The sequence below is a fragment of the Tenebrio molitor genome, chromosome 6, assembly GCF_963966145.1.
Source record: "Tenebrio molitor chromosome 6, icTenMoli1.1, whole genome shotgun sequence".
Taxonomy (NCBI): Eukaryota; Metazoa; Arthropoda; class Insecta; order Coleoptera; family Tenebrionidae; genus Tenebrio; species Tenebrio molitor.
The window spans coordinates 1,251,340-1,277,046 of record NC_091051.1 but is presented as its reverse complement, the minus strand read 5'-3'; the positions used below and the strand labels follow the sequence as shown (position 1 = coordinate 1,277,046).

At 44.6% G+C, this 25,707-nt stretch overlaps 5 protein-coding genes and 1 long non-coding RNA gene across 6 annotated transcripts; 1 reads left to right on the top strand and 5 right to left on the bottom strand.

Annotated features, from left to right (window-relative positions):
- Positions 1–569: 569 nt before the first annotated feature.
- LOC138133680 (sortilin-related receptor-like) lies at positions 570–13,441 on the bottom strand. Its single transcript, XM_069051618.1, has 12 exons — positions 13,168–13,441; positions 11,083–11,331; positions 7,031–7,701; positions 6,640–6,982; positions 5,913–6,254; positions 5,681–5,862; positions 4,531–5,633; positions 4,021–4,473; positions 3,690–3,967; positions 2,080–3,637; positions 1,765–2,024; positions 570–1,710 (listed from the first exon to the last, which is right to left on the bottom strand). The coding sequence occupies exons 1-12, from the start codon at positions 13,393–13,395 to the stop codon at positions 994–996; spliced, it is 6,384 nt and encodes a 2,127-aa protein (XP_068907719.1). The 5' UTR covers positions 13,396–13,441; the 3' UTR covers positions 570–993.
- On the bottom strand, positions 8,641–10,968 carry LOC138133686 (uncharacterized). The gene is made up of 3 exons (XR_011160482.1): positions 9,442–10,968; positions 8,835–9,128; positions 8,641–8,785 (listed from the first exon to the last, which is right to left on the bottom strand). It is a non-coding gene; the product is annotated as an uncharacterized lncRNA (long non-coding RNA).
- Positions 13,442–14,018: 577 nt separating the features above from the next.
- Positions 14,019–20,378, bottom strand: Pfas (phosphoribosylformylglycinamidine synthase). The gene is made up of 8 exons (XM_069051619.1): positions 19,220–20,378; positions 18,913–19,166; positions 18,483–18,866; positions 18,036–18,434; positions 17,727–17,980; positions 16,916–17,674; positions 16,424–16,868; positions 14,019–14,716 (listed from the first exon to the last, which is right to left on the bottom strand). Exons 1-8 carry the CDS (start codon positions 20,059–20,061, stop codon positions 14,079–14,081), a joined length of 3,975 nt encoding a protein of 1,324 aa, XP_068907720.1. The 5' UTR covers positions 20,062–20,378; the 3' UTR covers positions 14,019–14,078.
- Positions 20,379–20,793: 415 nt separating this feature from the next.
- On the bottom strand, positions 20,794–22,040 carry LOC138133683 (AN1-type zinc finger protein 2A). Its single transcript, XM_069051621.1, has 5 exons — positions 21,767–22,040; positions 21,669–21,711; positions 21,276–21,617; positions 21,154–21,226; positions 20,794–21,103 (listed from the first exon to the last, which is right to left on the bottom strand). The coding sequence occupies exons 1-5, from the start codon at positions 21,819–21,821 to the stop codon at positions 20,918–20,920; spliced, it is 699 nt and encodes a 232-aa protein (XP_068907722.1). The 5' UTR covers positions 21,822–22,040; the 3' UTR covers positions 20,794–20,917.
- Positions 22,041–22,369: 329 nt separating this feature from the next.
- Positions 22,370–23,044, top strand: Atg12 (Autophagy-related 12). The gene is made up of 3 exons (XM_069051622.1): positions 22,370–22,589; positions 22,637–22,773; positions 22,825–23,044. Exons 1-3 carry the CDS (start codon positions 22,460–22,462, stop codon positions 22,945–22,947), a joined length of 390 nt encoding a protein of 129 aa, XP_068907723.1. The 5' UTR covers positions 22,370–22,459; the 3' UTR covers positions 22,948–23,044.
- Positions 22,962–25,179, bottom strand: Rep (Rab escort protein). The gene is made up of 7 exons (XM_069051620.1): positions 24,970–25,179; positions 24,853–24,919; positions 24,622–24,798; positions 24,028–24,573; positions 23,637–23,968; positions 23,358–23,587; positions 22,962–23,303 (listed from the first exon to the last, which is right to left on the bottom strand). Exons 1-7 carry the CDS (start codon positions 25,016–25,018, stop codon positions 23,040–23,042), a joined length of 1,665 nt encoding a protein of 554 aa, XP_068907721.1. The 5' UTR covers positions 25,019–25,179; the 3' UTR covers positions 22,962–23,039.
- Between the last annotated feature and the right edge of the window lie 528 nt (positions 25,180–25,707).

Below are 25,707 nucleotides of genomic sequence, written 5' to 3'. Positions count from 1 at the left end.
GTGTGCAGGGCTGGGTGAAAATATATTCATTTCGTTTAAACCACTCAGAATTTTCTTTCTTCCGATTATTAACACCCACCCCCACATTTAGGTTGTACTCTCGAGCAGTCTCCAGTGCATCTTGACCCGAAGTCTGTTAAATCGTTATTTTGGGAAAATTTCACCATCAGGGAAAATAAATAACGTAACAGTACATATTACTTAAAATCAGTAACGAGCATCATAGATAGAAGTTCTCACTTCTGTCGAGCGGTCCTAAGCACACACTCTTTTGTCTGCTGGTTTTTCACATTGACATCTGTTCGTTTTGTTTTTGTAGTTGTTGCATTATTAAATAATTCCTTTTTATACTCTAACTGGCCGATTTGAAGTTAGGAGACGTAACCGGCGTAAGTAGCAGTGGCAGCATAACTTTACACCGCTGAACCGCATTGTCGCTATTTTACCCGCGCAAGGGTAGTGTACAATTATAAAACATATTTTTTTAATGGTTTATTCAAACACGTAAAAGCACATAAACTTGTTGACAGTCAAATTCCTTTATGAAAAAATAATAAAACTTAACTGAGATGTATCACAGAAATTTGACTTAATAATAATATTAACCTGTACTATCAGTAAAATATCAACATTTGTCAGAATGAAACTCCTCACACACTACAATCAAACTGTTTCTGTCGTACAAAATGTATCAAAAAATTCTTCACAATCAAGGTTCAAGTTAACAGAACAAAAACTTTGTAATACAAACAAGACATAATAAACACTCGAGTGTTTTCTACATTTATATAGCATTATTAAATTTATAAGACTAGTTTAATATACAATAAATTTGGAATAGTCACAACATGGTTAAAAATTTATTATTAAATGGACAAATACTATTTGACGCTTTGCACGGCGATAGCAATCGAACGCGAATATATTTGGTAACCATCGACCCTACCCCCGTTACAATCCAAGTCTCACGTTTCTCACAATACTAGTAAACTGCTACGCTATGACGAGCGGCTCGTCGTCCGAAAACCCTGTGATCTGCGGGCTCTCCTCCTCCTCCAAACCGTTGTCGTCGAAAGTCGCCGCTCCCGACCTGGTGTCGTAGTGCGAGTTGGCGAACCGCGTGAAGCTGTTCTCCAATCGGCGATGCTTGACGACGAACACGCCCAATGCCGCGAGCACCACAATCGCCAACACCGTCAGGACGATGATCACCCAGAGACTGGTCCCGGAGACGGCGGACGTCGCCGCCTCCGCCACCGTCGCCGCCATGCTCAACCTCTCCGACACGCTCGACTTGTATCCGCTGTCGGCCACGATCTGTACCGCGAAAGTGTACGTGCTCGACGAGTTGTTCGTGTAGATGAAGGGCGGCTTGGCGGCGGGGAACCTCAGAGCCGTGCTTTCGTTCAGGGCGTTGCCCTCCGACACCAGCACCACGTACTTGTACGGCCCGACGGGTTTCGGAACGTCGCGCTCTTGCCAGTACACGATGTAACTGCCGTTCTTCTCCAGGAAGACCTTGACCTCGTACGGGGGCAAGATCGGCGGGCCGTACACAGTCTGGTTGGACGTGTAGATTGCTTCCGGGTCGTCTGTCGCCACGCTCACGTCGTAGATGGCGCCGTACGTTATGTTGAACTCGTGGCTGAAGTTGCCGCTGTTCTTCTTCACGATCCAGGTGTGGTCCTTGACTCTCTCGTACACGCGAATCTGACATTTCACGATTACAATCTCGAAACAACTCGACATGCAACGAATACTCACCACGTACGAGATCGGTTTTCCGATCGGGGGGCACGACGGGTACCACCGCACCGACATCATCAACGGATTGGACTCGTCTCTCTTCGCGGTGAAGTTCTTCGGGTGCGCTTTCTTATTCATGGACGTGCTGATGTCCATTTGTTTGCGCGACAGCGGACCGTAACCGTAGGGACCTACCACACCGATCTTGAACGTGTAAATCTCGCAAGCTTTCAAATTATTAACAGTCGCAGTTAGATTCTTCGTTTCCAATCTGGGCTCTAAAAAACCAAACAATTAATCACCTGACACCGCCACCGATTCTGCATCCCTCACTTTCGTAGAGCTCTTCCTCTTCGATTCCGTAGTACACTCCGTAGGTCCAGGCGACCTTCCTGGAATCCTTGGGCGGATCCCAACTCAATTTGACACTGGTGCCGTGCTCCTTCACGGCTTTCCCTTGAATGGACGACACCTCGGGGAGAGTTTTCCCGGGGGTGATGACTTGCAAGCGACTCTCGGGCCCCACGAACGTCTTCTTGAACGCGTCCACCAAAAACGTGTAGTGAGCTCCGGGTGCCAAGTTGTCGATTGTGATGGAATTAGTTTTGGTGGTGCGCACCTCCATCCTGGGGTACTCCTTCTCCGGGATGATGTTCACGTTGAAACCCTCGACCGTCTTGTTGTACTTCCACGACAAACTGACGCTGTTCTCGCTCACTTTGTTCACTTTCAGAAATTCGATTTCGGGCAATTTCGGATCGCCGTCGAACTTGAGAGTCGCCACTTCGGACCTTTTGCTCTCGTACTTCCTGTTGTGGGCGATCACGTAAAACGAATACACCACGTCCGGCTCGAAGAACGCCGCCAGCAAGTGGGCGGTCTCGTTGCCGCTCAACTTCAGCTTGATCGGAGGCAGCGGTGGGTACCAACAGATCTGGTAGTTGACGATTTGGCCGTTAGGATTCACCGGCTTGTTCCACGAGAGCAACACGTGCGACCCGTTCTTCTGGACGGCTGTTATGTTCCAAGGCTCGCTCGGCACGCTCTCTCCGGTGTACGCGACGAAATACTTGGCCGGCAGGAACACCCTCTTCGCGTTCTGTATCCGGACGTAGATCGTCATGTTGTACTTGGTCGCCGGCTGCAAGTTGGTAAACCTGTAGTCGGTGTTGTTGGTCCAGGTCTGATTCTCCCACGCGTCTTGTCCGGCTTTGCTGATCGACGGCATAAACTCCAGACTGTCCTTGGGGGGTGTGGGAATCCACCAGTAGAGCAGCAAGCTCGACTCGTTTATCCCGCGTTCGTCCACCCCCATCTGCAACACCTGATACACCCTCGAGTTCTTGGTGCAGTTCTGCTCGTCGTAGCCGTCTTTGCAGTCGACGCGGCCGTCGCAGAGCGTCGCCAACGGGTAGCAGCTGCCCCCGTCGCACGGAAAATACCCCTTGGAGCAGCTGGGAGTCGCCGGACCGCTGGGCAAGTTGTGGTCGCAAGACACCTCGTCGGTACCATCGGGACAGTCCATGTGCTGGTTGCAGACGGAAGACAGCGGCACGCAGCTGCCGTCTATCCTGCACTTGAACTGGTCTCTGGTGCAGTTGACGGCGTTCTCGCAGTGGACCTCGTCTTCGCCGCCTTTGCAGTCGGCCATTCCGTCGCAGACCCACGACGAGAGGATGCAGCCGCCCGTCTCGCACATGTACTGGTTGGGGCCGCAAGTTGTGGCAAAAGGCGGCACAATAGTTATCGACTTGGGCGCGGGGGTCGTGTTCGAGGGACATCCGATTTCGTCGCTGTTGTCGCCGCAGTCGTCGGCTTCGTCGCATTTCCACCAATACGGAATGCACTTCTGGTTGAGACATCTGAACATCCAGTCCTGACACGTTCCGTTCTAAAACAAAAACTCTCAACTCTACAAAACAAAAGCACTTTACGACGACAACCTTGGAAATGAACTGATCGGAGACGTCTCCACCTTCCGGCGCCGTCGTCGTGCAATTCGCCTCGTCTCTTCCGTCCGGACAGTCTTGATCCCCGTCGCAAACCCACGTCTTGTAGATGCACTTGTTGCTCGGGGGCCCGCACGAAAACTGCATGTCCAGACACTTGTAGTTCTTGCAGTTGGCTTCGTCGCTGCTGTCTCTGCAGTCGTTGTCCCCGTCGCAGTGCCACGTCCTGGGTATGCACTTGACGCCGCCGATCGTGCACGCGAACTCGTCATCTGCAACCAACATTCCGGTACATTTCCGCCGCCACCCACCCCGCAACTGCTACCTTTGCAAGTGTGCGGCTCCGCCGGTTCGCAGTTCATCTCGTCCGAACCGTCCCTGCAGTCGTTCTCGCCGTCGCACTTCCACTTTGCCGCTATGCACCTGCCGTTCCTGCAGGTGAACTGACCCTCGGTGCAGTTTTGCCTCGGACAGTTCATCTCGTCGGCGCCGTCCACGCAGTCGTTGTCGTAGTCGCAACGCCAGTACTGCGGCAGACACTTGGTGGTGTCGCAGATGAAGTAGTTCGGCGGGCAGGTCTGGGTGCCGCACTGGGTCTCGTCGGAGGAGTCGCCGCAGTCGTCTTCGCCGTCGCACTTCCATCCTCTCGGCACGCACAAGCCGTTCCGACACGTGAAGTGGTCGGAGCTGCAGGTCTGCTGGTAAGGGGGACACGTGAAGTTCGCCAAGGGCTGCACCGGGCCAGGACACAGACACTTTCCGTTATTGTACTCCATTCCTACCAAAAAAAAAAAAAACATTTATCCACATCCACGGCGCTGTCAAAGTAACTCACCGTCTGGACAGAGACAGACGCTCTGATTCTTCTTGGGCTTGCTGATGCAGATGTACGAACACTTGTTGCCGCTGCAGGCGTTGCTACCGACCTGGATGCCGTGCGCGTACACCTTCAGATCCATCAGCCCCGGCAGCTGCTTCTTCAAGACTTCCACCCCCTTGAAGGTGTCCTTGTCGGCGCTAAAGATCGAGTTTCTCTTCCAGTCATCCCAGTACATGTTGTTCTTGAAGACGGCGACCGCGAACGGATGCGAGACGACGTCGTCGTGCGACACGATCATCTTCAAGTAGTCGCCGTGGAGGTCGCTGCTGGCGATGTAGTCCTGGCGGGCGTCCACCCAGTAGATCCTCTCCGCTATGTAATCGATCGTGATGCCGTTGGGCCACTCTACTTGCGGCTTCTTGAACAACCTCTTGATGTTGGTGCCGTCGAGGTCGGCGCGATTCACAGACGGATTCTCCAGGGACCAGTCGGTCCAAAACATGTAACCCGCCTTGGGATGCAACGCGATCCCTCTCGGTTTCTTCAGGACGTCGCTTCCCAAGACCGTCCGTCTCATTCTTCCGCTGTGTTGGATGTCGGTGCGGATCAACTCGATCTTCGAGCGCATCCCGTCCACGAAATACAAAGTGTTGGAGATCCAGTCGAGAGCCATGCCCTCGATCGACGCCAAATCGCTGGATACCAAAATCTCCGGTTCGCTGCTGTTCAAGCACTGCCGCCCGATCGTGTCCAAAGCGATGTCGGCCCAATACACGCAATTGTTCTTCATATCGAAATCTATCGCTATCACGTTCTTCAACTTCTTCACCGGCAGTTCTTCCAGCGTCTGCGTCACGAGATTGAATCGACTGATGCGCTCTCTCTGGGCGAAAAGCAAGAACTCTTGGACTTCACTGAAGGGACACGGAATATCCTCGGGTATGTAATGATTTTCGAAACCGTCGACGCACACGTCTCCCTGTATTTTCCTGTAGCCTTTGGTGCGCTTGTAAAACTTGCCTGGCTTGCACGAGGCCGGGATTTTGTAAGGATCTGCCAACACTGTAGTGTTCCTCACGCAATTTCCCGGTTTCTCCGACCGAACAAACCCGAAGTCGCTGCAAACAAACCGTCAAATTTACGAACTCTCAACTGTTACGCTCACCATTCGTAGTCGTAGATGTCGCAACCGCACGGCATCATCGAGATCGGAGAGTCGAAATTCTCGCCGTTGTAGCAATTGGCGTGGGGCATTCTGCGCTGGTAGGTCACCTGTTGGCCCAGCACGCACGGGATGTAGTTCCGGCTGTCGTCGTTCTGACTCGGCGACCACGTCTTGTAGTCGTCCTGAAACCCCAAACTGACAATCCCGTTCGTTCGAACCGCTCGAGTCTCACCTTCGAGCAGTTGTATTCGAACGTCTTGATCATGTCCAGCTTCACGATGATCCATTGGTGCTCCTGGGGCAAAGACCCGAACATGGTGAACACGGTCGTGTTCTCGCCAGGCTCAGTCATCAACCCGTACAGCCGGATGTCCTGGTCGTGGAAGGCCGCTTGTTTCCAATTCTCTCCCTCGTCGGTCGAGTAGAGGACGTGGCGCGTTTCCCCGCGCAATTTGAAATATTTCACGGCCGTCAAAATACCGCCGTGGTCGCCCATGTTGAAGAAGTACAAGTCTCGGAGCGTCTGCTTCCAGGTGAGGCCGGCATCGTTGCTGATGTACACTCCGTAATGACCCTACAAATCAATTTTACAATACGATACCGAAAGTTACTTAACTTTTATTTTGGGCATGCGCTCAGGGCTCAGCTATCATCTGGCAACATCACAAGTGAAGTATTGTGCAAAGCGATAGCCCCCACACTGTCAACAAATCAATTTCACACACAGACCCACCTTTATTAATTGACTAAATCGATCTATTTATTAATTTCTGAAGTAATTATCATCACTCAAACATCTGGCGACACTATTGACAGTTGACAGATAAAAACCAAATTCCCCTAGACGCTTTCACCCGATCGGTCAAAATTTATCTTTTATCTTATTGCTTTCTCTGGTGCACGAACCCAGATTCCTTGTGCCTTACGCGTCGCTCTTGCCGTTAACCTTGACCGCTTACCTTGAGCGACGTGCCGTAGACACCGGTCGCAATGATGATCCCCGGTGCCGACTTGCTCGACAAGATGCTTATGGACCTGGTGTCGGGGTACAACTGGCTGAACTTTTGACTCAAGTGCAAGGAACAATTGTGGACGGGACACGCGTTCGGTTGTCCTTCGATGTCCTTTTCCGGCGCCTTGATGAGGCGCCACGAGCGGCCGTGATCGAAAGTGATGACCGAGCCGAGATGTTGGGGGCCTAGGTTGTTGCCGACGGGCTTGGTCAACACTCTGGACGCGATGTACACACCGGAGAGACCTTCCACTTTGTAGACGTCGGCGAAGGCTTCCTCTGAAACGTGACTGGACAACGCACCACACTCTCGATCCGTTCCGAAAAGCCAAACTTACTGGATCCAGGTGTCGTGCCAGGTCGATCCGGGGAAATAGCAAAGAACATCTTCGAGGGACAGCGTGAACTTGACTTCGTTCTCTTCCGTGTCGAGGTTTTCCGACACGTACAGGTGCGAAACCGTGTCCGAATGGCTGACGGCCACCAGAGCTCTGTTGCTGGTGACGTCGACGACGAAGAAGCTTTTGCGCGGGAGGGGACTGTCGAAGATGCACCTGATCTGTCTACCGAGCCTGAACGAAACCAACATGTCCATATTATTCCCGTCTCGTCGCGTCGTGAAAATGTAATCTCCTTTGATGTAGAAATCTTCGACGCGAGCCGCGTAAATCAGAACCGATCGGTTCCAGAACAGGTCGTTGGAGTAGACGATGGCGCTGAAACCGTTCGGTTCGAGCCTCTGCACGGTCAGAGTGTGGCGCATGTCGTCCACTTTGACCCAATGGTACGATTTGACGTAGCTTTGGACTTGTTTGAACGAGGTTCCGAAATTCTCAGTCATCCAGATTTTGTGGATCGATTGGGTTTTGTCCAGGACTGCGAACACTGACGGTTGCATCTCGTCGAAGGACACGTCGGACGGCGTAAAATCCAGCTCGATTCTCTTGATGTCCCGACCGTGGTTCGTCGTTACGAACAACAAGTTGTGGGTCACGTCGGCAAAAACAAACTGAAAATCAAAACGGCGTCAGATAACGAAAGAAAAATTATTCAACAAATATCGGACATCCTGACGCAATCGGATCAAATTTTTAGAAATAGAATATCGTGTGATTCATGGGTCTGTGATTGACAGTAGTGTAATATGTGTAACTTTTTAACCCAGATAATTATGCCTAGTTTTCTTAGTCATTTTCCTATTTTCTATGCATTTTTTTTTTTGAACAAAAACCGATACTTCTACCAAAACATCAAAAACAACGTTGAATTTGACTTTTTACCCTGATTTTTAACCCCTTTTTTCTAACTCAGATTTTACCAAAAACATCAATTTTTTAGGAAAATGAGTCAAATTTCAAGTTTTAGTTGTTGAAGTTTGTTGAGTTTGAAAAACAGCCCATTGAGGTCTTTTCAAAAACACAAAAAATTGAGAAAATAACCTTTTTTGCATATCGTAATGAAAGTGGCACTTTTTTACACGCAAAATCGTAGTGAAAGTAGCACTTTTTTACACGAAAAATCGTAGTGCAAGTAGCACTTTTTTGCATCATTTTATTCCATCTCCTTGGAGATGATTGTCAAAGCATACCTATTTTTTTTTTTCCTTTTAGACCAAATTTTTCAACTTTTCTCGATATGCAAAAAAATAGTGAGTACAACACGTTATGAAAGTCTCTTTTTTTCAGTTATTTGCTTGATTGCTCGTTAATCAATCTACAAATTCATGAAAAAAAAGTATGACTTTCATAACTAGTTTTTAAGCTCATTTTATCTATTGAAACCTCCATTTTTTTAATGGAAATTACCCTATTTTTTATGGCCTTTTTAAAAATGCGAGTCAGATTTTTATGCCAAAAATAAGGAAGACTACCCTTTTTTTTATGATTTCTTAAAAAATGTGATCCAGACGTAACAACTGGATCTGTGGTTTTTGTTGAAAAAAAAAAAATGCACAGAAAATATCATTTATTTCAATCAATACATTTTGCAGCAAACAAATAAGATTTTAGATAATGAATTAATTAACAATATATTAAATATTACGCAGTTCGCCGATACTCTCACTTTGACTTGTCCCTGAATCGCTGTCACTACTGCAAAAACTTGGTAATCAATCTCATTTGTAAAAAAAACTATATTTACCTTGGAAGCGTAATGGCGTCAACGAACGAATTCTTACTCGAAGAGCTCCCAAACGTAATTTCAATTTGATCCTTTACCCCCTTCAACACAATTTTTACGTCACTAAGTGTGGCAGTCTCTTGGATTTCGTAAAAACGTATGATCATTCGATTAACCCACGAGTCTGAGATGTACGAAAATACAATGGATTTAACGGCTTCAAAAACTTCTATTTTAGCCTCTCGTGGCTTCCCAAACTGCTCTTCTGTGTCTTGTTTTGTCGACACCATACCGACCCACATTTTTTTTGTAGTTCTACAATAGTTATTTGGATTACTAGTCCAGAAAATATTTTGCGAGTGAGTGGTATTGCGTAGCCAAGGCGCCTAGCCGCGGCGAAACAATACGAGCACTTGCAAAACATTTTCTGGACGTGTAATCCATAAAAATTTTCATGCCAAGTTTAAATCGTTTTTAAAAAGTAAAAAATTTGTTTCACAGTCGGAATCGAACCCGCGACCCTCGCGTCCCTGAGCCGAAACGGACTCCCTTGGGCATATTCTGTATTAATTAATTCAACCAAAGAATATTGTTAGCGCGATGCACTGCTTTGTTTCGAGTAACTTACTGATTTCTGTGAAACTTTCGATCACCAACCTTCTGAAATAAATTGGGTCTGTTCGCTGAAAAAGCCATTATCAAAATAAAAAAGCAGGCAAAAAAAACTGCAGCGAAAAGAAACCTATGGAAGAAACTACTACAACCAAACAACAGATATGCAGTGTTCACTTGTTCACTAATGGTTCCAGCGATTGCGCACGACGAAATCACAGATCAGGTGAAACACATTACAACACCGTATTGTTGGTTGCAGATATATCCGCAAGTTTATAAAACTGAATTCTTCTATTGGATATCTAAATGCTATTTAGATTTTTATAATAATTATATACTCCTATGTCATAAAATTTAAATGTTCATATTACTTAATTTAACCTGCTGTTTTGAAAACCATATTATAATTATGTTTTTCTACTTTGCGTTCGTACTGATGCTATTACGATACTGTTTTGCGTATCGTAATAGGAAAAGGCGTGATATAACAATAATACTAAAAACAGTGAAATTTAATTTTTTAATGTTGACGGATACTGTGGTGTCGCGGCAGACCGCAGACGTGACCTTGGGTGGAAACCTTCAACTTTAACGGTTTTAAATTATTTTTTTTCATTGAAAATGTGGCAAAGTAGAAAAAATACTGTATGACATCTCGTTTATAAGGCATTTTATCGCACTTACTCCTTTAGGGCACTCTTCGCTACGCTCGTCGTGCTCTAAACCCGTGCGTGCGATAAAATGCTTCTTATAAGACTCGTATCATAATATACTAATTTGACTTTAAGGCTGTAGTAAGATATATTGATAAAAATAATGGTGTCTTCAAAGTTATCTTAAAAACCTTGTTAATTTGTGCCATCATATTTTTTGTTTTTTTTTGGTAATTTTGCAATTAAAGTAATTGTATATTTTCAAATTACAAATTATTCAATTCTCTTCAATTTTCAATTTTTATCCCGATAAATGACGCTAAATATTTTTTATTGCGAATTTTTAATGGCACAAAGCGTCGCCCGTGTAAGCAATTTTTCAAAATAGCGAGTAATTCCGATTTTTGCCGTGGCGCTAGTTGTCACCTCACTGACAGCTAAATTGCGTGTGGTTTAAATTGAAGTGTTATTTATTCTGGTTTTTTGATAGCAATAGAATTGGTTGTGATAATTTGGACGATATTTTGTTGTATCCCTTCTTGTTTAAATTCCAACACAAAATGAAGTATTAACCTAAATTATCAATTGTCAAATTCAACTTGTCACAAGAGGATAACTAGCGCCACGAGCACATCGTGACAAAAAGTAGCATAATGGTCTCATTCTCCACTTGGCAGGCTTTTATAATCGACGTGACTCATTTTCCTAAAAAATTGATGTTTTTGGGAAAATCTGAGTTAGAAAAAAGGGGTTAAAAATCAGGGCAAAAAGTCAAATTCAACGTTGTTTTTGATGTTTTGGTAAAAGTACCGGTTTTTGTTGAAAAAAAAATGCATAGAAAATAGAAAAATGACTAAGAAAACTAGGCATAATAATCTGAGTTAAAAAGTTACACATACTAGACTACTGTCAACCACAGACCCATGAATCACACGATATTGTATTTCTGAAAACTTGATCCGACTGCGTCAGGATCTCCGATTAGACTACTGTTGACTCACATGAGTGTTGTATTTCGGATGATTGTAGAACTTCTCGAGAATCGCGTAGGAACCGTTGGACAACTTGAAGAGATCTGTTTTGTTGTTGTAACTGTCTCCATAGTCGTAAGAGATGTAAACCGCAGAAGGTCCCACATGTACCAGACTCGGGCTGGAGTTGGGGTCGCGTGCTAGGCAGATTATCACGTTGCTTCCCTCGCCGACCCAATGCACCATCAGCTGCTTGTGGGTGTCGTTCAGATAGTTCATCTGAAAGAAAAACATTTTTTTTTTCATTCGACATGTCATCAGATATGTTTGTATCGTTGCGTTATGTGATAGGAGGGATACGTAAGCAGTTTTATGCAACAAAACGCAACGTCGCCCGACGCAAGATTGCATAATTCACTTCATTTGAAAAATTGCTCTAAAAACAAACAAGTAACTGGGTGGATCGACTGATTTGTTGTTTACTGAATTTACGTAATTCGCTCTGATCGATTAAATCATTCAGACGAGAAAATACAAAGTTGCTTTTAATTTGTTGCAAATTATTCAAAACTGTTTGCTCAAAACTGTAAAAATTTTATCGCTGACCGATTAAAATGTAGGATCATAACAACTAATGTATTCGTATCAGCCGAACATTTCTACACTGTTGATAATGAGTGCTACAGTTTGAATTTTAAAATAAACACCGATAACGAATGTCGTTACATTGTTTCGTTTCCAGTTCAATTATTCCCTTGTTTCGTACGTTGGAGGACAGGTGAAAATAAATTAGACATCATCGGGGGACAGTTGATGGGGGGCGGCTCCTTTATGCAAAAGATAAAACAGAGAGAACACATATGGAAAAATATATTTTTATCATATCGGATGTAATTAATTTGACATGTGCCGAATCCAAACAAATCCACAAAATTTCCGAGATCAATAGTTTCTGGAAAATAACAACAAAATAGGATCGAACGATTGACGAACTGATCCACTGGACTCGCTGAAATCTGAAATTTAACGAAACAAATAGATCTCAATGTGCCTCGTTTGAAATACGATAAGATAAAGCTGAGAAATAAAATCTTCGGCATGGAAGAACTTCGAACTGGACTCCTTCAGTCATCATTGATCTCTCGCTTCCGAAACCCGACATACGAACATTTCTTCAAGGGCATCTCGGGAAAGCAGGAAGATTCATTCGACAGCAACTCGGCTATTTATGTAAATTGGGAAATAAAATTTTCATAATCGATAAACCATTCCGAATACTAGAAACTGTGTCAACGATCTAACCCTGTCTGAAGCCAAAATCCAAGGTTTTTTTCAAGGGCGTCCGAGACGAGCAGATTCACACTGACGACAACCTGACTTCCGGAATAAATAAAAAAAAATTGGATTAATAGAATGATGGAAAACTGCGGATGGGGAAATGAAAAATCATTAAATAACACTAAATAATTTAGACAAATCCGGACCAGTTCTTGAGACCGGAGTAAATCACACTTCTGTGATTACTCATTGGAAAAATAAACTTAATCCGCTTGCGGTGTTTGTTTTGTCTTCGCTTCTTGGCGAAACCCGAGTTCAAGTTAAATATTCCATTTCGTAACTAGTCCATCTTGATTGTTCCGTCAAAATATGGAACAAAAAATAAACGTGGAGGGTGGTTTTTTTAGACATTGGTCTAAAAACCACCCTGCACGTTCATTTATTGTGGGAGGTGGTTTTTAAGACGAAGACACGTGGACTGGACTTCCCCCATTTACCACTTCCTCCAATACTGGGCTGCGCCTTGTCCTATCTCGTGTCGTTCGTGTTTTTGTGGAAAATATTGTCAACTCGAGGACTTCCCCTTTATTCGCAGCTGCATCAGTCCAATCACAACTGCCAAGGTTATTAAAAAACCTCGATAAATACACCTCTGGCAGCGAATCAATACCGAAAACGCTACAAATACAAAAGTGGTACTCTGCCAAAAAACATTTTTAAAATGCGCGAAAGGAGCGGCCTGTTCCAGGAAAGTGCATCGATAAACAAACACACGTGACGTAAATAATCGCCGTCCACGTATGAATTTTCAGGTTTCGACGGCACCGGCATAATTACCTTCTGTATGATGGTCGTGTCGTTGCCGGAGACAACAACGGATCTTTTTCGGACGTGAGGCCGTTCTGACACTTCATTTTCGAAATCGCGCTCTACCACGAACGTTTTACCTCGACCTGCGGGAGGGTCTTCGTATCCGTGCACCGTTCTTATGTACTTCTCGTGTTCCGCCGTGCCATTATCTATAAAATAATGGCACAGGAACAGCAAAACAATCACAACATTCATGTCTAACAGTCGCCGCACTCAGCTGACAACTAAATGCAAAGAAGTGCGTCATGTGTCAAAAAAGCGATGTGGTGCGCGTGCGCCCTCTACAATGGAGGAGGGGAATTTAAAAATTGTTATTCGTTTTATTTATTTTGTCCAAATTGCGCTATTATTGGTGTCGCGGTTTGTTTGTTTTGTGTTTTAGAGTGTTTGTCCGGATCATTTTTCTCGTGTTACATAAACAGGCTGAGTGAGACGGCTTCAAAATGTTTTATTGGATAATTGCAACCCCATTAAGTTTTAATGGGATAAATTGAGGATATGTACCAGTTGTTGTTCCGACACTCTACATAACAACAAAAGTCTTCGTCAACTCGACAAAACATGACTCGCACACCTCAAAGTCCAAGTTTACTGTCTCATCTATTAATAACTCTAGTTGACGTGAACACAATAAAACAAATTTTTAAAAAAATCATTCTGCGCAGTTTTCTAGCTGTAAATGTTTCTAAATGCCAAATATGCGAAGTTCTTTGTCTTCTTTGATAAATGTCTGACTCATCCTCATATGACACGTCACGTGACATACCTATTTTTGCTATCAGTAGCGTTACCGATTCATGATAAACAAAAACAAGCGATTGCTTATATAAATGTATTATTATCAAAATATATTTTTTTTTGTAGAAATTAAGGCACGTTTAGTAATAAACTTGGAAGAACTTCACGTTACAGCACCAGTCGAACGCATTCCTGAACATTTTCTCCCAGGGACTCTTCTGATAGTGTTGCCAATCTGACGGCAGATACGGCCACAGATAAAGTTGGTCGCACCGTTCAGGGTGTGGCATCATCGCGAGATGGCGCCCGTCACTGGAACAGATCCCGGCGATTCCTCCGATGCTCCCGTTGGGATTCATGGGATAGATTTCGGTCGGATTTCCGTTGTCGTCGACGTATCGCAACCCCACACACTTATCCCTGTTCAGAGCCTCGTACACTCTCGAGTCCTTGAAAGTGAACCGTCCCTCTCCGTGCGCCACCCACACCCCAAAAACTGAGTCCTCCATGCCCTTCAGCATTATGGCTTTGGACTTGTCGATGCGCACCGTGCTCCAGCGGCACTCGAATCGCTCGGAAACGTTGTGTTCCAGCATCACGTTGGGTGCGTTGTCGGGGCCCAACTCGCCGACCCACCCTATCAGACCCATGAGCTGGCAGCCGTTGCACACCCCCAGACTGAAGGTGTCCGGACGGTTGTAGAACCGGTCGAATTGTTCCTTGATCTTGGGGTTGAAGAGAATGCTGCCCGCCCAACCTTTCGCAGAGCCCAGAACATCTGAAACGAGGAGGTTAGGGCTGGTTTACGACGGATGTTAATTTGGGATAGGATCTGTAAGCTTATGCCGTAACATGCGAGTTAATCGTCCTGGTTTATAATGGAAAACAAATTCTACAGAACGCTTGTGCATTTTCTGCACAACTGACATTTGACATTTGATTTTGACTGGTCCACCAATTACCATTTACAACGTGTCTCAAAAATAAGTAGGTACATTAATATAACCAGTGACAGATCTCGTTAAGAACAACAAAATTGTTATGTAAGTACAATTTTTTCGAAATATAATTTTCATTTCATATTTTACGCAATGACAGTGACCGTGAGTGAAATACTAGTTTTTGTAAAATCAGCGCAAAACATTGTGTTTTTAGAATAAAGTTTTTTCGCTCCTCGGCCGAGCTAGAGGATTAAATTTTTAGTTAGTTTTATCCGACTCCAACGGGCAGGTGTTTACTACCGTGTTGATTCTGTGATTTACGCCGAAATTTTGTGAAAATGTCGAGTTTATTTTCGAATAGTGAATACATTGTGTATGGTGAATGTGCGGGAGTGCTCCAGGCAATTTCCGTGCGACTTCTTTTCTGGGGGTACATGAAGGACTTGGTATGTTCGATCCCAATTGATACTCTTGATTACTCTGATTACTTTATGAGAAGTTTTACGGATTAATACACTCAATTTAGGAGACATTTTGTCATTATCTTAATTACGGGCGATTCATTAAGGTCAGTTTAAAATATTCATTATTAAAATAGTTTTCATTTAATATAGTCCAATTTTTACCCTTTTGCGATGACGTCATTATCTAGTAACTTTACGAATGTTTGAGCTAGGAGCAGAAACAAATTTGAATTGATCATAAATAACTATAAATGTGTAAAATTTGTTGACAATTGCTTCGAAAGGTTATGTTTGTAATCAATGTGAAAGAAGTGAAAGAAATTAAAAATTGTCAAATTGACAGGAGCATAAAATAACCTCAAAGTGACCATCAATAAATAAAGGTGCCTTTTTTTTCTGTTTCTGTCGTTTCAATAAAGAGAAAGCGAGGAAGGAAATCGTGACGTCACCTCAAAAGGGTAAAAATTGGACTTTACCATATGATTCTCTCTTTTCTCCTCCACCCTTATCATTATACAGCATTGATAAAGTTTGGAACAAAATTCATAATAGCATTATGCGATGTTTTTAAGAAAATCGCTCGAACACTTCGACTTTATTTTGAGAAGTGCCACACTGTGACACAATTTGTTTAAATAATAGCATTGGTTTTTGCGCAATGACGTCATCATTTTTTACTTTTGAAAATTATTGAGATAACCTCAAACCTAATCTAGGGAGATTTTACGATACAGATGTTCCGAAACGAAAGGTTTTAGGGTGGAATTTTGACATTGACAATAATTGTTTTTAAAATAAATGGACTATAATATTGCTGCTATTAACGAGTTCTATTACTATTTCTGAGACACGTTGTATAATGTAAACTCGACGCGGAAGCTGAGGAATTGTTTGTTTCCGCATTATTTTTAACAATAATAACAAGTCAAAATACTGTTGGTACTTTTCCGTTGCCAACCTAGCGTTTCAGTTAGGGACTTTCTTTACCACCAACTTAGTGCAGGTTTATTGACATCTGACGTTTCGCGGGTTCAGCATAAGTCAACAATCGCATCCATCATAGACCATTGTGTTACGTACCGGCGTAGCTGAAACCTCCGGGGAAGATGACGCCGCGGAACTGGTCCAGAGTGACGGTCCCCATGAGGAGATCTTGCATCGTCACGTCCCAGACCTTGAAGCCGGCTCTGACCAGAGCCGCGGCCATTTCGCGGTCGCCGTTCGTACCTTCCTCTCTCAACACGGCTACTTTCACGTGAACCGGGCCCTTGATGGCCGAGTCCACGTCAGGATCGAAGGTCAGTCTGTACTTGGGGTGGGACCTGGACGTCAAAGAGTTGTACTCAGAGTCGGCGCACATTTTGATGGTTTGCTGCAGTTCCAGTTTGTAGCTCGTCTCTTCCCACATACGCATCAATGGCAGTACTGAGCTCTCGATGCACGCGTTGTTGACAGATATGGTGATTTTGGCGTCGACGTCGCACCCGACGCTCTTCCCAATCTTGTAAACCGGCACTTTGTGTTTCTGGAATAACCACATTAGAAAAAGTCGATTGTTTTTTTTTTATCTACCTTGAACACATCCAAGCAGTGTTTGACGTCGCTGTCCAACACCTCCAACACCCAACCGACCTCTTCCGAGAACAAAATCGGAATAGTCTTGCCTTGTCTGTGCGTCACCTGCACCTCCATTCCGCTAATCCCGGCGAAACACATCTCCAACAGGCAAACAATCAACCCGCCGTCGCTGACGTCATGACCCGCTTGAACAGCGCCATCTCTGATCAACTCCTGAGTCGCGACGAAAGCGTCTCTCAACTCTTGCGCGTTCTGCACGTCGGCGCATTCTTTCCCCAACTGTCCGAATACTTGAGCGACGGCAGCGCCACCTACTCGACTGTACCCGTGCGACAAGTCGACAAACAGCAAGTGTCCCGATTTTCCGGTCGCCGGGACTTTCAGATCCGGAGTCACCACTTTGCGGACGTCGGGACAGGGGGCGTACGTCGAGACCACAAGAGTCCCCGGAGCTTTGACCGTCTCTCTACCTACGCGCGCCGCCATACTCAGGGAGTCCTTGCCGCCGTCGATTGCCACCCCGATTTGGTTCATCATGTCGCACATCGCCTTGCAAGCGTCGAAGAGGGCGGCGCCTTCTCCGGGGAGTTTCGCCGCCCACATCCAGTTGCCGCTGCACTTGACGTCTCTGATGTCCGAGATCAAGGCGAAGACGAGGTTCGAGAGGGACTCTGCGACGGTCATGCGGGCCCCGGCGGCGGTGTTGACGAGGCCTTTGATCGGTTGTTCGCCGATGGCGGAAGCGATCCCCTCCTGAAATGACATTTTGCGAATGGTACTTTTCCACGGTACTGTTGGTACTCACGTAGCCGAAATGCGAAATCGCGGTGACAGCTACGTCCGCTAACGGAGTGTGCAAAGGTCCGACGCATTGCTGTTGAGCGATGAGACCCGTGACGCATCTGTCGACCTTGTTGGTCAAGTACCGCTTGCTTGCCACGGAAGGCAGACGCAGCACCCGTTCCAAGGTACTGTAAATTGAAAGGGCGTCGGGAAGCTTCAAATCTTTCAATAGTGGCGCTTTCCGGTCCAGTTTGAAGACCTTGCGCGGCATTTTACCTAATCAAAATCAATTCAAATCAATCAAGCCGTTAAATCGGTACCACTCACGTACCTAAGACATGTGTCAGTTCCAGATTGAAGGGTACGACTTTCTTGGTCTCGTCCAAAGCGAGAACCACTCTGCCGGTTCCGGTCACTTCACCTACAACATTGATGGGGCACCGCTCCCTCTTGCAGATGTTCCTGAGTACTTCCAAGTCTTCCTTGTTGCAAAGCAGAGCGTTGTTTTCTTGGTACTCCGCACCCCAGAGCTCCAACACGTTGATCGTGGGGTCGCCCAATTCGAATCGATTGGCGTATATGATGCCCCCGACTGGCTCAACCAGCTCCTTCAAGACGTTTCCGTTGCCTCCAGCTCCTTGATCGTGAATGCTCACCACCGGATTGTCCTTCCCCAGTTCCAGACAAGCTCTGACGACTCTGTTGAGCTTCTGCTCCATCTCCGCATCCCCTATTTGACAACAATCTTACACGACCCCTTCCAGTGCACTCTACAAACCTCTCTGCACCGCGTTGAAGTCCAATTCGGCTTTGTTGTCGCCTTGGACTTCGACGGAACTGGCCGAACCGCCCCCCACGCCGATTCTATACACCGGCCCCCCGATTTTGATGATTTGGTGTCCAGGTTTCGGCGATTGTTTTTCCGTCATCGAGGCCTCCATGGTCCCCATTCCTCCGCTGAACATGATGGGTTTGATCCACTCCTTGCGCTCACCCTCGGAGTCCACCAGACCGAACGACCTCACGAAACCGCTGATCAGAGGTTCGCCGAATTTGTTGCCGTAGTCGGAGGCTCCGTTGCTCGCCTCTACCAAAATTTCTAGAGGGGGTGCGAAGTTGTTGGGGTAGTCGAAAGACGCGTCCTCCCAAGGTAAGTTGTATCCTGGAGTTATAAATTAGTACAGGGCGAGGAGTTGTTTTGTTGTCACCTGGAATGTTGAGATTGCCGACTGAGTATCCCGCGGTTCCTGCGATGCAGTACCCTCCTCTGCCTACACACTGCACGTCGCGGATTCTGCCGCCGGTCCCGGTGGTGGCGCCACTGAACGGGGCCACTCCTGTGGGGAAGTTGTGAGTCTCGGCGGTGAAGATCAGGTGAGATTCGGTGTTGGCTTCGCGGAGTTCGCTCACAGAACCCGCCGTGACGGGTCTCAGGCTTCGGTGGAAGAAACCCTTGATGGCACTAACGAATCAAATCGCTTGAATCCAAACTCCTCCGTTATTTTTATTTCTCACCTGCTGTTGTCGCTAAATTTGATCACGTTGTTAGGATTGGTGTGCTTCTGGGTGTCGACGATCAGATCAATCAGAGACTCTTCGTGTTCCACCCCATCCACGATCATCTTCCCCTTGAAGAACCAGTGTCTGCTGTGCTCACTATTTGACTGGGCGAGATCGAACAGCTCCACGTTGGTGGGGTTGCGTTTGAGGACGTTCTTGAACAAATTGGTGTAGTATTTGAGATCGGCAGCGTCAAACGCCAATCCGAGCTCCTCGTTGAGTTCCTCAATCGCATTTTCGCCTCTCCGCAACACCTCGATCTCCCTGATGTCCTCTTTCTTCGTCAACTTCTCGTTGAAACTTCTCTTGGGGATATTTTCGGGAGTGTAGCGACACTCGGTCATGCGATCGTACAACTCCGACGCGAGCTCTTCGACGCGAGAGGTCGCTTCGTGTTCGTCGAAGGTGAGTAGGTAGCGTCGCGACACCTCCACTCGTACAACTTGCGACAGCCCCAGATTTTGACAAATCGAAACGGCGTTGGTGGAGTTCGACGTCGAAAAATTGAACCTGGGTCCGACCTCGATCACGACCTCACTGGACGATCGCTCCGATAGGTGCGCCTCTTCGGAGAGGTGCTCCGGATGGAGGGGCTCCCGAAGCACCCATTTCAAGAGAGTCTTGTTCTTCGCTGTTAATGGAGATGTGGTCTCCACGTGATAGCACAGCTCTGTTTCAAGCTTCGAAAGTTTGGAATTCTTCTGTTGGAGTTTGGACAAAACTTCGCTGGTCTTCGCAGGTGTGCAACCAGGTTTCAGGTAAAACCTGGTGATGGATGGCGAGGTTTCTACGACCATGGTGGGCACTACTGTACGCGCGGATGACTGACGCTATTATTTAGCGAAGAAATCGTGATAACATATGTCACACGACCGACAAGGTTATCGCACTAAACCATAATCTTATTTTTATACTATTTGTTAAGACGAATGTTCGCTGCTGAACCAGCGGCGGCTCGAGTTACACTTACCGAGTACCGTTAGAATGTTTGATTTGCTTGAACGGCCACAGCATGTGGCTCATACCACATAACCTCACTTTTCGCTTTCACCACTTAATTACCCCCCTCAAGATCAACTCGTCTCCCCACACTAATGATCTATGCTAATGATACAGCGAAACAGCGAAAGTACAATTTTGCGATTCGACCCAACAGTCATTTTTGTTTTTTGAGGTTAAATACCTCAAAAACAAAATTAACAGGTCAATTTCAAGTGTCATTGACTCAGATTCAACAGTCGATGACCCAATTGTTGTCATTTAAACTTAAAATTTCTTCTTCGATTACATTTTAATTGGCATTTCGAAATGTCCATGTTCCAATTTAACGTGTGCCTACGCCAATGGTTGCAATATCGCTATTAAGCCAATAATAGCCTGTAGGTTATTTTCCAGTTGGTCAATTTGTGTGTGCAATATCAAGTTCATTTGCGTAGCTCATAAATTCCGTTAAATGTTACACAATTAAAAAAAAAAACATTTCAGGGCTGCGACAACTAAAGATAAGTTCAGTAATGACGTAACATACGTAATGAGAACAATGAGATTTATTGCATTTTAATCGACCTAGTTGCAGTTTACATAGAAAGATACAAATTCAACAATTTGGTGTATATTATTGTAATTATCGAATAAAAAATTATACAATCAACACTATAGTACAGCACATTTGTCCTTATTACTCGTCCTGTTTCCTGCCGCCGTGTTTGTGTGATATTCTGACGCCTGCAGCTGTCTGGCAAGCGCCAGATCTAGCTCTTCCTGTGTCAGAAACTTGTCATTGGTGGTAGCGTCTTGCATGGATAGCGCCAATGCGCGCGCAAGCGCCTCATCTTCGCTCTGCAACACCTCAAATGATTTTTAATCACAAACAACTCCCTCAAACTTACCATATTCCCATGCATGTCAAGTGCATTTGACATGTTTCCATTGCGTTTCTCTTGTCTGGCCAAAGCAGCGCCCCTAAAAATGTTCCATTAGAAATTACCTAATTCTTTTTTGACAATCTTACAAAACTTTTTGTTTGGCAGTAGTTTTGACATCACCTTGACACTGGTGGTCCAGTGTGTGTCTGTGTCTCAGGCAGAAATTTAAGTGACACTTATCACAAACAACTGGAACAACTTCTTTGACTTTACACCCCTTGACTGAACACTTGTTTGTGAACACTTTTCTTTTGGTCTTGGCTGGATCTGACTGGCAATCGTTGTCTATGTGGGCACCCACCACATAATCAGGCTCTTGACCTAGTCCTACAGGGATGGGTTTGTTGCACAAGGGACAAACAGGCACTTGGTTGTCTTTTTGATAAGCTTTAGCGCAATTGTGTTTGGTGTAGGAATAATGCTCATCGCTAGAAGACACAGTTCAATGCAAATTTCACAAATTTAAGTTGACAACTTACCAAAAAATTTCAGAACAAACATCACATTTGATTGGAAGAAAATCTGAAAATTTTTGTGTGTCAATTTTGATCAGTTGGAGCAACCGTGAAAAACTCACCTAACTTGTTACAATTTGGTTTGGAACAGTGTTTACCAACATCTGGAAACTCCATGGTGCAGCTTCACCCACTTGCAAAGGATGGAATGTGTGTCGCGCAATGGTGCTTCAATACTATACTAGCTTATTTAAATGAAACCTTACTATTCTAGAATGTACTGGATTGCTACTATGAATCTTTCATATCATCGGTTTGAATCATTTTGCTTTCTCACAAAGAATTTTGATTTTGACAACTTGTTGACGTCTGTCAAATGACTAAATGACTCAGCATCCCCACTACAGCTGTCAAAAATGAGGGAAATCACAATTTTTTCAAAATGAAATTTTAAATTTTTTCATCGTAAATTTTGATAAAATCGAATTTACGGAAAAATGAGATGAAGCTAATGCTTGAAAATCTCCATTTAACAAGATTTCAAGGATAAATACCTAAGTTAAAAACTATCGATGTTTCATTGTTTTGGGGACGGTTATCACAAACAAATATAAAAACATAATTTTTTAAATAAATTTTCACCAAATGGACATGCGTGTCTTTCAATTTCTCATGATTTTTTTCGTAAAAAAATTTAAATGGAAAATAAATTCTTTTGTAGATGTCAAATGTCAAATGACAAATGCTGAGTTTCGAGTTTGAGGTTAGGTAATAAACTAAAGAACTCGTCTTAAAAATCGCGTAACTGTTGCAAAATGAGTGACACCCCTTGTGAGAATCAGGGGGCCAACGACTCACTGCAGTCCTTTCAGACGCTGAGTTTGAACGACGGCGGTGAGTCCTCCCACGACCAGGAAAACAACCACAAGTGCGACAAACAGAAAAGTGAGTAATGTTTTCGTTTGGTTTGCCTGTATTGTGCTTGCTTCCAGTCGACATTCTACTCAAGCCAACCGGAAATGCTCCGATCATGAAGAAGAAGAAGTGGACGGTCGACGGGGACAAACCGATTTCGTGGATCGCCGAATTTATGAAGCGCTACATGAAACTGGAACCGCATGAAAAACTGGTAAGCTGCGCGTTGCAAACTGTAATAATCACGACAAAAAGACTGTTTCAGTTCCTTTACGTCAATCAAACTTTTGCGCCCCCGCCTGATCAGGTCATTAAAAACCTGTTTGACTGCTACTCTACTGAAGGTAAACTGGTTCTGCATTATTGCAAGACCCCAGCTTGGGGGTGAGATAACTAAAACTCTTTGTGATACAAGTAATTTAATTTTGATTTAATTTTTATATATAATTTAAGCGTACAATAGATATAAAATACAATAATCTAAAGCTCTTTTTCATCAGTCACTTGGTCAGATTGGTTCCCACACTTGTCCAGGTCTTCATCTTTATTATCCTCTTGGTCTTCAGCTGTTTTATCTTCTGATTTAACAGTCTCTTGGTCTTCAGCTTGCAACGTTAAAAGCGACTCTTGCTCTTCATCTTTTTTATCTTCTGTGGTTTCACCTTCTATGATGATTTCTTCTGGATCAGGCGCTCTTGGCAGAAACTCTGTATCTGGATAAATCTCCGAAAATATCGTTTTCGCCTAGAAACGCGAAACATTCAATCTAAAAAATTTAAATTCTTTATTAAAACATACTTTTCCGACTGCGTCGTCATAATCTAGATCTAGATCAGGCCCAGGACACAGCGCTACATTTTTAGATGTGGTGCTCAAGTCCAAATCGTTTGAATCCGAAATAGAAAAATAGCAAGACCACAAAATCTTAGGCCTCTCGTCTTCTACTGTTCTACTAAATAAATTGTCCACGCAGTGCTTGAAATCTTCTTCTGGGGAGACAATTTGTCTCGAGATCAAGTGCACAACATCTACAAAGTGTTTGTGAAAATGGTGTCAACATTTTTTAACGGTACATACAGAAGTCTTTAGGACAAGTACCGGTCAAGGTACCGAGTTCGATAATGACGCACGAATTTTTACCGTCCTCGGGAGGGTACATGAGTAGCGTTAAGTGTTCTTTATCGCTCGGCATTATCGACCTATCGGTGATAAAAATCGCCCTAGCTATGTACGACCGCGGTGGCGACTTGATAAATATCGGGGGTGCTTTTTCCACCCCCATGACTAAAAATTCGGCAGTGATTCTTTGTTTGCCGCAAACTAGACCTTTGAAATTATTTTCGCTGTCAAAAATCAGACTGTTTAGTGGTTGATTGAGGGCGTAGATCCCGCCGAAAACCGCGCTCAACCTGTCAAAAAAAAATCATAATTACGCAACGAGTATCGGTCGCACATTAAAGTTTTTCACCTGCAAAACGCTTGCGTAATCTCGCCGCTGCCGTACATGGAGAACAAAAACGGCGTTTTTCCGAATCGGCCCAAGCTGTCTAAAAACCTCTTCGTGTTTTGAACGCCCCGCAAACACAGCGTGTCATCGGTGCTCATGGAGATCGCGTACAAAACGTAATGTATCAAATTGGGGGTCAGTTTCTTATCGCTCAAGAACGCGCGGAATGTTTTGTTTTCGTAGCCCGCGTACTCTTGATCGCCGCTGTCCAGAGCGAGGAACAGCTTCATCAACATTCTTTTCTCAATGACTGAGACTCTATTGTTGGCAAAAACGTCAGAGCGCGAGCAGGGGACTGTCTCAAGTTGACCATTCAACCACGTCAGTACTCTGCTGACGCTCCGGTACTCTGAATAGCGCGCGATGTTTGAAGATATGAGCAACTCAACAAAAGAGCCCCTCGCAAATTGCAACTTGGGGGACAAGTCAATGTTGAATTTTCTTGAGTCTTTGAGGAGGTCATCTTGGGTCAAAGCAGTGGTGACATCTAGTTCACCGCCCTCTTTCCTGCAACAACAATCAGGTGGAGCTGCAAGGGATCAGAGCAAGACTCACTTGGGAATGTGCCACTCAGTCTTGAAATGTTTCAAGTTGAACAAGTCATTCCCTAAAGGCAAGTATGTCTCATCAGGTTGTTCAAGAGAAGGTTTGTCTGTTGTTTGATTAACTGTGTCCAATTTTTGGATTGCATCCAAGTTAAATGAGGCCCACTGCCCCCCATAGTAGTTGTTGCTAAAATGTCATATTTGGGGTTAGGATATCGCAACAAAAGTGAGTTTGGGGCACCTGTCTATGTGTAAAACACGCTTTCCTATACGACTCGCTGCGGCGGAGACGATAGACTCCACCACACCTAAGATCAGATTGTTACAGGGTGGAAAATAAAGTGACGTAAATTCTAACCTGTTCCTACGATGATTATGTCAAACTCTGTCGGCAGTTCATAATCCATTTTTAATCAAGGAAAAATTACGCAGACTTACATATAAATAATTGGGTCATAGTTCCATGACTTAACACCCGCTCAGTTGAGTTTTATGGCAATAAAAATATAAAGAATCAGGCAGAAATGACAGTAGTGACAGTTGCGCAAGGTCTGGGGGAGTAGAGTAGGCAACACTTTATACACTGTCAAGAATAAAATTAATTGGGTAATTGGGGTTCGTGATAAACCAAAATAAAAGCGTTTAAATACAAAATGTATTTGTAAAATTCAAGAATACACATTTGGTTCTTCTTTGACACAAACCACAACAATATTAAAATATTTTTCACATGGGATGAAGGATTCTTGATTTGTAATGTTACGCTTTGCTTACACGTGCTAGGAGATGGCGCCAAGCGCAGAAACAGTGCCGAATCCTCTTCAAAAAACAATCTCCGTCGGTTTGAATTAAAGGACAACAGTATTTTTTCTTGTTAATCCTTTGTTTTCGTCAAAGTGAGCGTCATTTTGTTTACCCAACGTTTTGCGCTGAAAGTGTCCTTCAGTAAAAAGAATGGCAGGTGCATGGGATCCTGAAAGCTTAGCGGAACTGTCTGTTTACCCATGAAAAAATCGTGGCTCATTTTTATCTGGTCTAAATGTGCACGTATTGCATCTAGATTTCAAAATAAAGTGATCCAGATAATAATAGTAAA